This window comes from Nicotiana sylvestris, chromosome 11, assembly GCF_000393655.2.
Source record: "Nicotiana sylvestris chromosome 11, ASM39365v2, whole genome shotgun sequence".
Classification (NCBI taxonomy): Eukaryota; Viridiplantae; Streptophyta; class Magnoliopsida; order Solanales; family Solanaceae; genus Nicotiana; species Nicotiana sylvestris.
Window position 1 is genome coordinate 134,947,898 of NC_091067.1, and position 17,477 is coordinate 134,965,374.

Here is a 17,477-nt window from a genome sequence, read left to right on the forward strand (position 1 = left end):
CTGGAAGGATATGAGAAATCTGGGTTAGGAATGATTTCACTGATAAGAACAAGAGTGGTTACAGAAGACTCATTGGGGACGAAGGACTCAATGGGTTTTTCAGTATTAGAGACGACTGAGGCAGGAATTTCGGAGTTTGTATCAGCCATTGAAGAGATGGAGGCAAAGTTCTTTGAAGAAGTTCTAATGGAGGACTATAGTCTATGAAGAAAAGAGAGGGTTTTTAATGAGAGGGGATAATTATGAAGAGAGAGATAGGAACCGGTTCTGAAATGGCGGTTGTGCTTAGAGAGATACAACGTTTCAGAGGGAGATAGAACAATTTGAAGTGAAAGGACGTGATAGCAGGGTCTGAAAAGGTGGATGACATGGCAGTTGATATTTGTATCCTTTCAAGACGTATATTAAAGAATGCACAGAACTACTAACCTTTGGTACAAGAACCAGGTTCTTGACCTATCATTGAAAATTTCAATCCTCTTTTATCATCCATGCAATGCATTTACAGCTTCTATACTATCATGTGTGTTTACCTGCAATGTTATTGAAGTGAGTTAGACTTGGCCAGAAAATACTTTAGCTAATTTTACCTGAAGGTGATTTTTATAGAAAATTGATGAGGAATCAGGTTCTCAATTGGGCTTCAATAGCCCTAGCTTTACCTTGTTTCTTTCAAAATGTTCCCTACTCAATGCTTTGGTGAAGATATCTGCAATTTGGTCTTCTATGCTGCAGAACTCCATACAGATCAGCCCTTTCTCCACGTTGTCCCTTAGAAAATGATGTCTCACATCAATGTGCTTGGTTCTGTTGTGTTGAACTAGATTCTTGGCCATGTTGAGTGCACTGGTGTTATCACATAGAAGAGGCACACACTTAGTAAATACCCCAAAATCCTCCAGTTGTTGCTTAATCCATATGAGTTGCGCACAGCAGGATGCTGCAGCTACATATTCTTCTTCAACTGTTGAAAGAGCCACTGAGTTTTGCTTCCTTGTGCCCCAAGAGATGAGACATGATCCTAGAAAGTGAGCCATTCCAGAAGTGCTTTTCCTGCCCACAATATAACCTGCATAGTCAACATCAGCATACCCAATAAGATTAAAAATGTCACGTGAGGGGTAATACAGGATGAGGTCCTGTGTTCCCTTAAGGTATCTCAAAATTCTTTTGGTAGCCTTCAAATGAGATTCCTTGGGATTTGATTGAAACCTTGCACATGGCCCCACATTCAAGACAATATCGGGTCTACTGGCAGTGAGATAGAGAAGAGACCCAATAATGCCTCTATACATGGTTTGATTCATAGGAGATCCAGTTTCATCCATGTCCAGTCGAGTAGCCATTGCAATGGGAGTGTCTATCACTTTTGATGCTTCCATATCAAACCTCTTCAAGAGCTCCTTGATGTATTTCTGCTGACAAATGAATGTACCCTTTGTGGACTACTTCACTTGAAGACCCAAGAAGAAATTCAACTCCCCCATCATGCTCATTTCAAACTCACTTCCCATGAGTTTTGCAAACTCTTCACGCAGAGAATCAGCGGTTGCCCAAAAAATGATATCATCACCATAGACCTGAACAATGAGCAGGTTCCTTCCCCGTTTCTTTAGAAACAAGGTGTTGTCAATTTTCTCTCTTGTAAAGCCATTTTCTAAGATGAATTTTGACAACCTTTCATACTAAGCTCGAGGAGCCTGCTTCAACCCATACAATGCTTTGTCCAGTTTAAACACATATTCACGGTGCTCATGACATTCAAACCCCGGAGGTTGCTTCACATAGACTTCTTCCTTAAGAAGTCCATTCAGGAATGCACTTTTGACATCCATTTGGAACAAGGTGAATTCCATATGAGATGCAAAAGAGATTAGGATTCTAATAGCTTCCATGCGAGCAACCGGAGCCAACATTTCATCATAATCAATCCCTTTCTCCTGATTGTAGCCTTGAACCACTAGCCTGGCCTTGTTCCTTGTAGTGTTTCCATGTTCATCAAGCTTATTCATGAATACCCACCTGGTTCTTATAATGGTTCGATCTGAGAGTTTAGGTACCAGGTGCTAGACATTGTTCCTTTCAAACTGATGCAGCTCATCTTGCATGGCTGTAATCCAATCTGCATCTTTTAGGGCTTCTTTGATATTTTTGGGTTCTATTTGGGAGAGAAAGGCTAAGAAGGCAAGTGAATTTCTGTCTTTTGACCTGGTTTGTGCTCCAGAATCTAGAGGAGTAATTATGTTGTCAAGAGGATGAGAGCTTTTGTGTTTTCAGTTGGGTATTTAAGGTTCATTTGTAGAGGAGCTGGGTATATTTAACTGGTTCTCTTGTGTTCTTCTCTCTAGTACTAGTGGAGTACCTTGTATTGCATCAACCACTCTTTCTTCAGCTTCAGTGGTTGTAATTGAGGTACCTGGTTCCATTGAAGAAGAGGCAGCATTGTCTCCACTCGGCTCCTTCACTTGGCTCATCATATCTGCTTTTCCATTTGTCATGTCAATGACTTCACCAGGAACCGGTAAGGACTCTCCATCTTGATTATCTTTAGCACTTTTCTCACAAGAAGGATAGGACTCATCAAAGATAACATGAACACTTTTCTCAACATATTGAGTCCGCTTGTTGTATATCTTGCAAGTTTTGTTTTGAGAAGAATACCCCAAAAAGATTCCTTCATCAATCTTGGCATCAAATTTACCAAGCCGATCCTATCCATTGTTGAGAACATAGCATTTGCACCCAAATGTTCTTAGGTGAGTCAGTTTGGGTTTCCTTCCATTCAACAACTCATAGGTGGGTTTTGTTCAGGAGAGATCTGATTATGCACTTATTCACCAAGTAGCAGGCAGTGTTGACAGCTTCAGCCTAGAAGTTCTTTGCAATCACACTGTCGATCAGCATTGTTCTTGCCGTTTCTTCAAGAATTCTATTTTTCCTTTCCACTACTCCATTTTGTTGGGGGTTTCTTGGAGTTGAGAAGTTGTGAGTAATGCCATTTTCATTGTAGAACTCATCAAATTTGGCATTTTCAAATTCTGCTCCATGATCTGATCTAATACATGCGACTCTAGACTCCATCTTCACCTGGATTTTCTTTACAAAAGCCACAAACACCTCAAAGGTTTCATCTTTAGTTCTAAGAAACAGAATCCATGTGAATCTGGAGTAGTCATACACTATCACAAATATGTATCTTTTTCCTCCTCTGCTTTGCACTCTCATAGGGCCACATAAATCCATATGCAGAAGATCGAGTGGCTTTGAGGTGCTTACATCCTTTTTAGACTTAAAAGAGGACTTTACATGCTTTCCTCTAGCACATGCATCACATACGTTTTGTACTTTGAACTTTGACATGGGCAGACCATGGACCAGGTCCTTCTGAATTATTTTGTTCAGAAGAGAGAAGCTTGCATTCCCCAATCTTCAGTGCCAGAGTTTAGCATCATCATCAACAACTTTCAGACAACTCAGATCACCACTTTGTATGGACTCGAAATCAGCAACATAGATGTTCTTGTATCTCTTGGCCACAAGTACCACTTCACCAGTTACCAAATTAGTAACTTTACATATCTTGGACAAGAACTCCACCTTGTTTCCTTTATTACAGATATGAGAGACACTCAAGAGACTATACTTAAGACAATTAACATAGTACACATTCTCAATAGAGTGAGGGAGTGATTTCTCGTCTTTTCCAACTCCAAGAATGTACCCCTTTTTCCCATTGCCAAAGGATACACTCCCTCTTTGCAGGGCTTTTAGTGAAAGAAAGTCCATGGTATTCCCAGTCATGTGCTTTGAACATCCACTATCCATGAACCAATGTTGACTGCTTCCTTTCACTGTTCCCTACACAAGGAGATCAAGAGTTAGTTTTAGGAACCCAAGCAAGTTTGGGTCCCTTGTAGTAGGCAAGAGGTTGAATAAGAGCGCTCTTAGTCCTAGCAAGTAATATGTGTTTTTTGTGGGTGGAACCTGGTCCCTTTTTAGTACTTACATTTTCAGCAAACACTTTATTTTTCTGAATGGACTGGACCCTGACTTGGCAATTTTCCTTGAAATGCCCATTGTTCCTGTTGATACTCAATTTTTCCCTATAATATTTTTGAAGTAAAACTATGCATTGGCATCCATGGGTATTTTTCCATAAGTTTTACATTTTAAAATAATTTATCTCAATATTTTCTTCATATAAATAATTACAAAATTGCATTACAAATGATTTTAAAAACATCTCTTGATTTAATATTACCATTTATGGCCTTATTAAGTTCTAATTATTTCACAAATGGCTAGATTTACACCCTTTGGTTACAATTGCACTGATTTTGCAATTATAGCCCATGTACACATCACTGTATAATTTTGCTAGAAATTGGTCCCTTATATTTTTAAAATATTGAATAATTATTTTGAGGCACTTCTATGCATAAAAAATATTTTTTTTCTCATTTTTAATTATTTTATAAAATAATTTTTTTCAAATATTTGGGTATTTAACAAATAGCCTCTTAATCTCCCTAATTTTCGGACTCAAAAACTAGCCTAAATCCCTAACCAGTAAGTATAATATGGACTGATCCCCAAAACTCTTGGCGGTATTGACCCCTATGGAGATGTTTTAACAGCCAGACTTTTAACAACAAATTGCAACCCTCAAAGAACCTGGACCCCTTCTGACAACGTTCCAAGGCCCAGTACATATCCGCAATGATCATATGGACAATAGTATATGTCTGCCCCTCGATCCCACCATCAGAGTTTTGGCCACCATGGCCAGCCTAGTATGGATTATATTCCCTTGGATTGGGAATACCAATATGCCCAAGAAGCACACAATGAACACGAAGACCCTACGATGAACCCAACCCAAGGAGGTGATTGAGAACTCATCCTAAAAAATACGGTAAGAGTTGTTGTGACTGTATCTTTCATAAAGAAAGTCAAAAGGTACGTAGGAGTTTTTCAGGCACTTCAAATCATCATTTTTCTTCAGTCCCATCATCTTAAGGAACCCTCTGGTGGTGTAATTTTTAGGTGCCAACAGACCAGAGCTATCCCAAGGCAACCCATCAAATCCCCCTATTTCTTCTAAAAAGGGAGTCATTTCTACATCTCCAAAGCGGAACACAACCTTTTCCTTTTCCCAAAACAAAGTGGCAGCCTCGATTAGTATTTTGTTTGGTTGAAGATCCAATAGTGACAGCAAATTCCCTAAGACGCTTTTCATATGATTTTGGTCACTTGAGGGAATATCCCTCCACCAATCTATCAAAAGTTTTTGGAGGTATGCTACCGACCATACCGAATCTAGGGACTTCGGGCCTCATTTTCTGCAAAATAAGAGATAGTTAGGCCCTTACCCCCTCCAGGTTTGCCTATTTATACTCACAGCCTTAACAAATTAATCAGGGTAGTAAGCAATTAAGACATGGGGAAAAGATATAGTTGACAGAATCAGACACACAAGTAGGATCAACCATATTAAGCAACCAACATGATCACATAGTTAGAGGATTGATTTATAAATCAACAAACAGGCTGTTCAAACATCAGATAGACATGAGTGTATACATAACCTATAATTCCCAACCATCTCAGTTTCAGTCACCTCCAAATCACCAAAATTATCCAAGACCACAACCCAATTTTGACCACAAGCCACCTAGACAATACACCGCTATTGCTGAACCCATCGACCAGCTGTATGAAAGGTTGAAAGCCGCTGGTTACATCACTCACATTCCCGCTGTGGCAGTAGAAAATCCGTCCAATGGGTCAACCCAAACAAAACTTGTGCATACTATTCCGGTATGAAGGGGTACACCATTGACGAGTGCCGAACATTGAAAGACAAAATCTAGACACTGATTGACAACAAAGTCATACAAACGAAAGGTATAGGAAGTTTGTTGAGTATAGTGAGGTACAGTTTCCATATATATAGGGTTGTTTTGGTGAGTGCCAGGAATCTGGGTGTAGCGGTGATCACTGGTTGAGTTTTGGGGATCGGGAATGGGTTGTGGTGTGTTCTGGGGAGTGTGATAAGTAGCGGTTGATGTGTACTGAGTTGGTTGATGGTGGTGTTGTGGAAGAGTTGGTATTGGTAAGGGATTGAGATTTTGAGGTGGAGTTGCATATTGGTGCGGTGCAGGAGGGTTTTGTGGATGTTGGCTCAGTGTATTTTGGGGTTAAAACAAACACTGCATATCCTGTATCTGTAACATTCATCTAGATATCATGTTCTTAGGATTTCTGAACTTCTTCAAAATCAACTGTTCGAGATGTGTTGTTTATTTGCAATGTATATGTGGAGGAAAACATTAGCCTTTTACCTACTTCTTAATTGACAGTCCTATATGTTATTTGTTTTCGCCTAGACTTTTCCCTTTTAAACACCTTAGGATTGTCTAGAACTGCCTAAGTCTAGAGGTCCTAAATTCCTCTGGGGCCACAAGGAAGGGATGGGTAACAACACGCTTAAGGGGTCGTTAATCAAATTCACTTATATAACCGTTAAAGGGAGCGTAATAGGTAGTAAACGGATATGATGACCTGTGCACTAATATCACGTGTAGCGCCTATAGTTGAGGAGGATTACCGAGCATTGCACTTGATTCTCATGATTTCTCCTTAGTCTAATTTAAACGTCTTGTGATTTTTACCCTAGTATGCCTCTATTAAGGTTTCTGACTTGATTTCTCGACTGATTCTGTGTTTATACTTAGCCTATTTGTGTATTTGTGGAAACATATATTATTCACCTTTAAATTAGTACTATATTGGATTCCTGATTCACTGATTTGCTCCGTAAAAAGCTTAGGGGCTGATTCTTGATTATTCCTTTATTTGCAACCTTATTTAGTTTCTTACCTTATTTGATTAACTGTGATACTTACTGATTCCTCAATACTGTTTCCTTAATTGAAACCCTACTTATTTACCCCTAATTGCCCACTTTGTACTTAAGTCTTACTCGGTTTCTTTCCTTAAATGTTGTCCTGCCCTTTACCGTTGGGTAATTACCCCTTAATTAAGGGAGACTATATTGATTTTGTGCATAATTGCTTCCGTAAGCTTCCTTAATTGCTGACTAATTGATCTCATTTACCTTACTCTGTTTTGCTTCCAACTACTATATATACTCTCATCTATTCTTACTTCTGGACAGACATTAGCTCCCAATATACACACACACAATCAAACTATTCTCCTTCTTTGCTATTGTGTTATTGTGGGTCTAGCCGGCTGAAAGCCAAGGCTAGGTAGTGGGACTATACTTGCTCTATATTTTACACTCTTTTGTTTTCTCAACTGGTATGTCTCTAGTTAAATTTGAAACCCAAACTTTATGTGTTTTATTCCTGCATTAGCTCATTGATTATGAATTTGACCTATCCTCTCAGTTACGTCTTTGTTTAGGATGCCTAAATTCTGTCCTGTTCAATGAACAACTAGTATTTCTACAGAAGTTGCACCCAATGTCTGCAACAATCCTCTCCCGGATCATAAGGGTAGTGGGATACATGTGATAGAGATGGACGAGGAATGGGATCCTGAGGCATCAATCGGGCTTATTCGAGAAGGCGATGACTTTAAACCTGTAGTCATTTAATTGAAATAGACGTGGTTCAAACAGATGCAAACAGAGTTCCTAAGAACATGGTATCTAATGCATACAAGAATGACAGTTTTATTAAGATTATTTGATAGCAGGATGTTTATGTGGCAGTACTTGCGAAAAACCAGGAATTGAGCATGCAACATGCTGAAGCAGTAAACGTGAAGGCCCTAAAAACAAGTTATCTAGTGCACAAGTTCAACATGGTTTAAATGTAAACGATCACATCAATCCTTGAACATGGCTTCTAATGCAGATTTGCAGAATATAAAGCCTATAGCATGTTTTTTACCCAGTTTTACCTATATTATCATACAACTACCCTCCTGTTTCACTAGTTACCCCAATATCTGTTTTACAAATGATTATTACAGAGCAAAATTGAATAAATTACATAAATACAATATAAATTAAACTATAGGGAGCCTAATGCAGGCTCAAAACAAAATTGGGAGTGTCAGGCCTTCAGTAGCCTCAAATGTCAAGGGTTTCATCGCCAAATTTGTGTCCAGGTGTGTTAGAGTTCCCTAAGGAGCTCAAGGATCATGGTCGCAGTGCTCACACCCAGATTTTGTCAAATAGAGACTAATTATGTGCAGTGTAGAAGAGTCAGCCTAGATATACCGGAGTTCAGAGAGACCTCAAGGATCCCTAAGCAGTACACATACCAGAGGGGCAGAACTTAATAACCTAAGAATAAGTGAGAGTACTTGATATAGTTTAAAAGACTTAGTGAAAACAGTTTAGGAGTTAAAAAAGGTTTTTCTAGAATAGACCAGTTTTGAGAAAATACTAGGAATGAAAGCTAGTTTTTAGAAGATTACAGACAATATTTGAAATAGTTCAGAAGAGAGCAAATTCAGTAGACAATCAATAAATCATAGAAGGTTTAGATTCACAGGCACTATAGCAGGTAGGTTTGCACACTTGGGTGGAAGGGATTGGGAACATATAGGAACCTCATTGGGGTATATGGATGGGGTGCAGGGAAGCATGTAGACAACAATATGCATAGAACACTTAGGAGCTTCACAGCCTTAACAGATTAATCAGAGTAGTAGGCAATTAAGACACGGGGAAAATATATAGAGGACAGAATTAGACACACAAGTAGGATCAACCATATTAAGCAACCAACATGATCACATAGTTAGAGTATTGATCATAAATCAACAAACAGGTTGTTCAAACATCAGATAGACATGTGGAGTGTAGACATACTAGTTGTTCATTGAATAGGATAGAATTTAGGCATGCTAAACAAAGATGTAACTGAGAGGATAGGTCAAATTCATAACCAATGAGCTAATGCAGGAATAAAACACATAAAGTTTGGGTTTCAAATTTAACTAGAAACATACTAGTTGAGGAAAAACAAAAGAGTGCAGAATATAGAGCAAGTATCGCCCACTACCTAGCCTTGGCTTTTAGCCGGCTGGCAAGGTCCTTACATGGTTCACAAAGTGCTAATAGGAGGAGCACTAATACTTGCAGAAATGGACGGAGAAGTTTGGCCAAAAACCAATCAATTCTGACGTAGTCAATAGATACTATGCTTAGACTATTTACATTTCTTCATCTAATATAATTGAACTACACTTGACCTGATTCTTGTTTAAGAGGAGATACATAGGAAGCCCTATGGGTTTGGTCATTTCATAATAAAATTTCCATTTCCCCTAGAATCAGAAACTGGGGCAGAATTTTGAGGAGGACCCTCAAAATTCCGGAGCAAGTCCAGCCAACGCCATGGCATGTCAGGAAATCAGAAATTGGTTAAGAAACTGGGGCAGAATTTTGAGAAGGGTTCTCAAAATTCCGAAGAAGGTTCAACGAGTTTGTTGCTCACAAATGGCTAAAGGATCATCTACCGAACTGGGGCAGAATTTTGAGGAGGACCCTCAAAATTCTAACACGAGAAAGCTGCGTTGTCTTTGAAATGTGTCACAGTCACTAGTTCTTCTAAAATTACTTAATATTTTACTACATTTCTAAAATGACTCTATCTTTATAAATAATTGCATGTTTTCGAAAGCTTTATTTGCATAACAGTCAGGTGCTACCCAGGGAAACTCAAACAAGGCCTCCAGAATGGAGCAGAGCAAGGCTAGCAGACAAAGGCACGAACCAACCTCCCTTTACGAAACTTACAATTTTTCTTTGAGCGTATGCACATCTGACGTAGCTATAGCATTCACAAATATATATACATAAAGCAAAATCACTATCAAACGGGCCACACGACACTGAATGTATCCCCAACTAATAAACATTCTATTATTTGCTAGTTGTTCTTTGCATGGGATTAAGCCTCGTCCCGAACTTGCATAAGGTTATGGCCTGCCTCCATATTTGCATTACAGATGAACATTGTTTCCATGAGGCTAAGAACTGCCTCCATATGCACATATATATGATTGTTTTGGTGAGTGCCGGGAATCTGGGTGTATTGGTGATCACTGGTTGAGTTTTGGGGATCGAGAATGGGTTGTGGTGTATTCTGGGGAGTGTGATAAGTAGCGGTTGATGGGTACTAAATTGTTGATGGTGGTGTTGTGCCGGAATTAGTATTCTTAAGGGATTGAGATTTTGAGGTGGTGTTGTATATTGGTGTTGTGCATGAGGGTTTTGTGGATGTTGGTTTAGTGTATTTTGGGGAGGTGCTAGGTTTTTGGTGTTTGTTTGTTGACATCGGGGACATTCAGGGTGAGGGATAGGTTTGCCAAGTTGCGAACCTGCTCAAGTTCTCCCTGCAGCTCCAGTATCTTTTGTTCTAATCTTAAGACTAAATCATTTGGTGCTGGAGTACTCCGTCCGTCTGAAGTTTATGCATTTTCCACATTTTCCTTTCGAATACCACTTAAGTTGTCCATTTTAGCTTTCCCTTTGCTCTTTTTATTACTTGGAGGAGGAGGAGGTGGAGGGACTCTCTATAAAATCGTGGATTCATATCAAAATAAGAGATGCTTCTTACTCATGGTCGAGCAAATGGCGTGAAACATGCAAAGAAATCAAAGGTGCAAACTAGACAACCTAGGTCCCTTGAGATCTTCTCAAGGATCCAAGAAACTAATGAACCATAGCAAGTAGAAGGCCAATATAGGCCTGAGACGACAGAGAAACATTGTAGAACAAAGGGCTAAGCCGTTGACGGCGCCTGAAGATTAGGGTTTAAGTAGAGAGCGTTTGAGAGAGAAGGGAAAATGTTACATCGGGGTGTGGTGGAAAATGATTTAGGTAGTGTGGAAGCCACAACCCCAGCGACATATATCTACGGTTGGCCCAGCAGAAGATTGTATGAAGCTGATATGTCAAGCACTTGGAATCAACGTTGAACCAAGTTGGCCCCATCTGCAGACAAAGATTAATCTCCCCAATCGTGGCCCTTTGAGACCCATCAAAGGCTTTTACATTTATGCTTCCTGCCCGTATCTCATGGAAACCTTTGCCCAATCTTTTCAGAGTATCCAACAGACAAATATTGAGGCTTGAACCCCATCAATCAAGACCCTGACGATGAATTTGTCTTCAAATTCCACCGTGATATGCAATGCTCGATTGTGATTCAACCCTTTAGGAGGTAGTTCATCCTCGTGGAAGATTATTTTATGACTTTCCAGCACCTTCCTACCATGTTGGCCATCTCTCCGCAGGTGATATTCTTTGGTATATAAGCTTTACTCAACACCTTCATCTAAGCGTTCTTGTGCGCCTCTGAATTTTGCATGAGACTAGGCTCTGTATCCAATTTTGCATGAGGCTAAGCACTGTCTTCTCATGGGACTAAGCATTGTCACTCCTTGCATAAATACTGCTCTATTCTAGTACTATCTATTTGCTCTTCTGTCGGGCTAAGCTCTGCCCTACATTTAGCAAGACTAAGCCTTATCTTGTTAACATCATGTTATTACATCTCATGGGATGAAATATCGCCAATCTGTCCAAAGGCGTCATAGTCTAAAGGCATCATCCTTATAGCCGGAAGACACCATGTCATGGCCTAAGGATCTCTCAAATTTGCATATCATTATTCAAAGGCGTCATGGTTCGGAGGTACCATTTTCATGGTCCGAGAACATCATTTCATGGCCTACAAATCTCTTATCTAAGCAATTAATGGCCAGGACATCATGGTTTGAGGACGTCATCCTTAACCGTCCGAAGACAACTTTCATGGTCCAAAGGGAATTTGCATCATGTTTAAATTTTCGCACAAATACATTATTCTCATTCCCTAAGGTTTGGTTCGCACATACTGACATCATCAGCGTATCACATTAGATTTAGAGGACCTCCACCTCTTCCTCCTCTAAGTAATACAAAGAGCAAAGAGAAAGCTAAAATGGACGACTTAAGTGGTATTCGAAAGGAAAATGTGGAAAATGCAGAAATTTCAGACGGACGGAGTACTCCGGCACCAAATGATTTAGTCTTAAGATTAGAACAAAAGATACTGGAGCTACAGGGAGAACTTGAGCAGGTCCGCAACTTGGCAAACCTATCCCTCACCCAGATTTTCCCCGATGTCAACCAACATAACAACAAAAACCCAGCGCCTCCCCAAAATACACTGAACCAACATCCACAAAACCCTCATGCACCGCACCAATATGCAACTCCACCTAAAAATCTCAATCCCTTACCAATACCAACTCCGCCACAATACCACCATCAACCAATTCAGTACCCATCAACCGCTGCTTATAACACTCCCCATAACACACCACAACCCATTCCCGATCCCCAAAACTCAACCAGTGATCACCACTACACCCAGATTCCTGGAACTCACCAAAACAACCCTATATATGTGGAAACTGTATCTCACTCTACTCAACCAACTTCCTATACACCAGAATCCACTGAGAAGGACCTGTTCATAAAAAATATGGCTGAGGAACTCAAGAAGTTGATAACTTGAGTTCAGGGTGTCGAAGGAGGTGAAGGGATAGAAGGTTTGAACTATGAAGACCTATGCATACCGCCAGATGTAGAACTGCCAGAGGGGTACAAACCTTACAAGTTCGAGATGTTTGATGGTACATGTGATCCCAAGGTTCATCTAAGGGCCTATTGTGACAAACTTGTCGGGGTCAGAAAGGATGAAAAGATCCGAATGAAGCTTTTCATGAGGAGTCTTACGGGAGATGCTTTGTCCTAGTACATCAGCCAGGATCCTAAGAAATGGTCCAACTAGGTGAGTATGGAGTCTGATTTCATGGACCGATTCATGTTCAACACAGAAAATGCCCAAGATGTTTTCTACATTCAGAACCTCAAGAAGAAGCCCACCGAGACTTTCTGCGAGTATGCTTCTCGTTGAAGGTTGGAAGCAGCCACAGTCAGGCTATTTTTGGACGAGGCACAGATGAACAAATTTTTCATCAGAGCACAGGATCTTCAATACTATGAAAGGTTGATGGATATTGAAAACCATAAATTCTATGACATCATCAAACTTGGGGAAAGGATTGAAGAAGGTATCAAAAGCGTTATGGTAACAAACTTTGAGGCATTACAGGCCACAAACAAGGCATTACAATCAGACGACATATTAAAGAAGAAAGATGTTAGTGCAGTAATTGTGGCTCAGGGCCCGAAATCTCTACTCACATATCAAACACCTCCACCCACATATCAAACACCCCCCACCCACATACCAAGCACCATCACCTACATATCAACCCCCATCTCCCGGATATTCCCAACCGGACACTGTCTATCATTGGTCTATTTATACAGTAATGATTAGCATATTGACACTTATTTCTCCAAATTAATGCACACAATCGTGATTTTGTCCTTTGGAATTGTGGAAAACCCGATGGACATTTGGACATAGGGGGTCGTTCCGAATTTAATAGGGGGTCGTTAATAAAATTCACTAATATAACCGTTAAGGGGAGGATAATGGGTAGTAAAAGGATATGATGACCTGCGCGCTAATGTCACGTGTAGCCCCTCTAGTTGAGGAGGATTACCGGGCATTACATAGATTGATCCTGTAGGCTAATCAACTTAGGACTTCCCTTTCCCAATTCCTATATGTGTTTAAATTATCTAAACTTCCCTTTTTATTTACATATACATGTGTAAGTTGTGCAAACCTCTTTTTCTTTCATTATCTGAACTTCCTTGATCATATATGCATTTAGATAGGGAAAACTAATTTACTTGCAAATACGTGCTTACTTTTTAATTAACTAATTCGCATAGTTTATGTTCGGCTGGAACCCACCTTTGTGGACCGCGAGGGGTGCCTAACACGTTCCCCTCAAGGTTCTTTCGAGCCCTTACCCCGATCTCTGGTAATGCAAACTAGTTACATGAGTTAATCTCTCTAGGTTCCCTAACACACCTTAATCCATTAGGTGGCGACTCTTGAAAATGATTTTTTTCCCAATGAATGTCAAAACCCAGACTCTGCGAGGAAAAAGAGGGCGCGACAATTCCAATAGTGGGTATACAACCAATTTTCTGGTACAGTAACATACTTGCTATGGGGGTTGTAAGGGGTTTTCTCCCTTTAGAACCCTAATCCCTGCATGTTTCCACCATTATTAACGTACATGGCAGTGATAGCTTCTGAAGACCAGGTCCACTTTAGGGACTTTTTAAGATCATTTTTTACTCTTTCTAGTTCAGTCCGGAGATGCTTGTTTTTCTCAGATTCAATACACAAAGTAGTTCTCATAGCCTTCAACTTGTTTTCAAGCCTAATGTGTTCCTCACTAGCTACCTCTTTTCCTTTTCCAAAGTTTCTAGTTTTTGACTCAGTACCTATTCCCTCTATTGTTTCCCTTAGGTTATCAATCACTACCAAGAGATCATCTCGTTCTTCCTCAATCTCAGTCACTCTTTTCATTAAGGCTTCTCTTTCTTTTATGATGTTTTCAATGGTTTTCTTATGGTCAACAACTATAACCACTAAGTCATCTCTTTCATGTTCTATGTTATCAATTTTTTTGAGTAAAAGAAATTTTTCTTTCTCCAGCTCACAAGTGGTTTCCTTCATATCAACTACACACACTACCAGATCATCTATAGTTTGTTCAGCTACTCCTAGCTGTAAGGTCAAGGCATACTTATCCTCCACAAGACTATGATAGGCATCAATCAATACAATATCTAAAGACATGAGTTTCTTAGGAGAGTATTATTCCATATTTCTCTGAACATCCCTGAAATTTACCTCACTGTTGTCATCGTCTTCATCATCATCTGATTGGGCCATCAAAGCAAATATTGAATCATATTCATTTTCCTCCCTTTCAACTGCCATCATAGAGTTGTCACTTGTATCAGTTTCATCTTCAGACTCACTAGAGGAGTCTCCCCATGCTGCAAAAGTCTGTTTCACCACATTGTTAGCAGATCTCTTCCTCTTGAAGTCCTTGTTAGGAACCGGGTTCCTCTTGGCTGCTTTCTCAGGGTTGTACTTGGAGTACTCTTGCTTTAGGAAAGGACAGTCTTTGATGAAGTGCCCAGGCTTTCGACACTTGTGGTAGAGATCATAGTTCTTTGGTTTGCTGGAGTTGACACTTTTTAGTATTCCTCCATTTCTTCTGACCATCTTCTGAAACCTTTTGGTTAAATAAGCCATGTCACTGTCCTCCTCACTCGAGTAATTGCTATCAGCTTTAAGTACCAAGTTTTCTTTCTTTCTTTGGTTCTCTTCTTCCACTGTCTATCTTCCTCTTCATCTCGTAGGTCTTCAGATTTCCAACCAGCTCGTCTACGGTCAGCTCCTACAGGTCCTTTGCTTCAGTAATAGCATTCACCTTGCTTTCCCAAGAACTGGGCAGGATACTAAGAATTTTCCTCACTAGCTTGTTCCTAGGAATGATTTCACCAAGTAAGTGTAACTCATTTATGATAGAGGTGAATCTTGTGTGCATATCTTGAATAGATTCATCGCCCTTTATCCTAAAGAGTTCATACTCGGTAGTGAGCATATAAATCTTAGATTGCTTTACTTGAGTGGTTCCTTCATGTGCTGTTTGCAAAGCTTCCCATATCTCCTTAGTAGTTTCACAAGCAGAGATTCAATTGTATTCATCAGGTTTTATTCCACACACCAAAACTTTCTTGGTACAAAATTGTTTCTCCATAGCTTTCCCGTGTACGTCCGTGTATTCTTCTTTGGTCTTTGGCATTGTCAACGGAAGGTCTCCAACTACCTTTTTTGGGATGTAAGGACCATCACATATGACATCCCATAACTCAAAATCTTTAGCCATGATAAAATCATGCATTCTTGTCTTCCACCACCTATAGTATTGCCCGTTGAACTTGGGTGGTCTGTACATAGATTGACCTTCTTCAAAATTTGGTGGAGTAGCCATACGAATCCTTCCTAGGTGTTAGCCTGATAGGAGGAACCCGCTATGATACCAATTGTTAGTTTATATGAGTCCATGAAACTATAAAGTACCTGGTCCTCTATGAGTTTCCACTAAGAATACTAATGAAACAGTAAGTAAATGAGACACGGGAATTTTGCGTGAAAAAATCCCAACTCAAGGGGACAAAAACCACGTCCTACACTTATAGGCTTTCAACTTTACTAACTTGTAAATACACTATTACAAGCCACTTTGTAATGACTCTATTACAAAGACTTCAATTCAATTAACTTGTGATACACTTACCACAAGCCACTTTGTCACTCACTAGTTACAAAGACTTTAACTTATGACTAACTCTAGTCACAACACAAACTCAGAAAGTTTATGATTTTACAAAGGGGTTCCTAAGCAACACTTCTAGCTAAGCAATTTAGGAATTACAATAAGAACAATCATAAAGTTACAACTCAACTAAGGACAACAAAATACTAGATTTAGGAATGGATCTGTATTAGCATATAACTTTGTTCTTCAAGCACTTGAGAATTAAGTTCACTGTTGCATAAGACTTGAATGCTTGAAGTGAATACTCAAATGTTCAAGTGATGTTTTGTTATAATGCTCTTATTAATACACCTTTGATGACATCACTTGAATGATGTAAGTACTTGGTTGGTCAAAGGGCAAGTGACTGCAAAACTGCTGCACTGTGTGCACTGTTTCTGTAGCAGTCACTTTTCAGTCGTGCACAATTGACTTTTGTACTGATATCAGGGAAACACAAGGGATCAGGTTCTTGTCTTGTTTCTCTATTTTCTACACTTGCAGCAATTCACATTAGCTGGAGTCCTGGATGGAATCCATTCATTTGTAATGTGTATCAAGTGTGTCAGGTTCCATATCTGGTTCTTGACACTAAGTTTGTTAGATCATCAAAACATAAGGCAAAGACATTAAAGATCTATCAATGTTAAAATTTATCTAAATATACATTTATTTTACCAATTAGTGATTTAACTAACATGTATAATAATCTTACAAGTTGAAACAAGAATGTGTCTATTTTAGGAGGGCCTTGAAAATAAAAGCAAAATAGCGTTGTTTATAACTTTAGTTCGAAACCTAAATGTTGGGTTTTTGGACTTAAAATATGTTTCTACTGCTAAAAAAAGTTACGTTTCTATATATAATGTGGTATTACACCGCGCTATACTTTAATAGTGTTTCTGCCGTTAAAGTATAGTGCGGTGTAATACCTCGTTATATATAGCATGGAGTAATACCGCGCTATACCTCTACATTAAAAAGCCCTTCTTCTTCCCACGATAGACACAAAAGCTTCCCCTCATTTTTAAAACAAAGAAAACAGCGGTCCCACCTCTTTTTCTCCAAAAAAATCCCAGTGGACCCCACCGGTCACACAAAAAGATTAGATTATAGGTCCCACATCCTACCCAAGCCTTCTATTGTTGTGATTTCCTCATTTTGTGCTCAAAATT

General features: G+C 39.5%; 3 protein-coding genes across 3 annotated transcripts; all 3 read right to left on the reverse strand.

The window, feature by feature from the left end:
• Positions 1-485: 485 nt before the first annotated feature.
• LOC138881676 (secreted RxLR effector protein 161-like) lies at positions 486-1,328 on the reverse strand. Its single transcript, XM_070161926.1, has 2 exons — positions 663-1,328; positions 486-533 (listed from the first exon to the last, which is right to left on the reverse strand). The coding sequence occupies exons 1-2, from the start codon at positions 1,326-1,328 to the stop codon at positions 486-488; spliced, it is 714 nt and encodes a 237-aa protein (XP_070018027.1).
• A 13,458-nt stretch (positions 1,329-14,786) lies between these two features.
• Positions 14,787-15,233, reverse strand: LOC138881677 (uncharacterized). Its single transcript, XM_070161927.1, has one exon. It carries the CDS (start codon positions 15,231-15,233, stop codon positions 14,787-14,789), a length of 447 nt encoding a protein of 148 aa, XP_070018028.1.
• A 145-nt stretch (positions 15,234-15,378) lies between these two features.
• On the reverse strand, positions 15,379-15,975 carry LOC138881678 (uncharacterized). The gene is made up of 2 exons (XM_070161928.1): positions 15,709-15,975; positions 15,379-15,651 (listed from the first exon to the last, which is right to left on the reverse strand). Exons 1-2 carry the CDS (start codon positions 15,973-15,975, stop codon positions 15,379-15,381), a joined length of 540 nt encoding a protein of 179 aa, XP_070018029.1.
• Between the last annotated feature and the right edge of the window lie 1,502 nt (positions 15,976-17,477).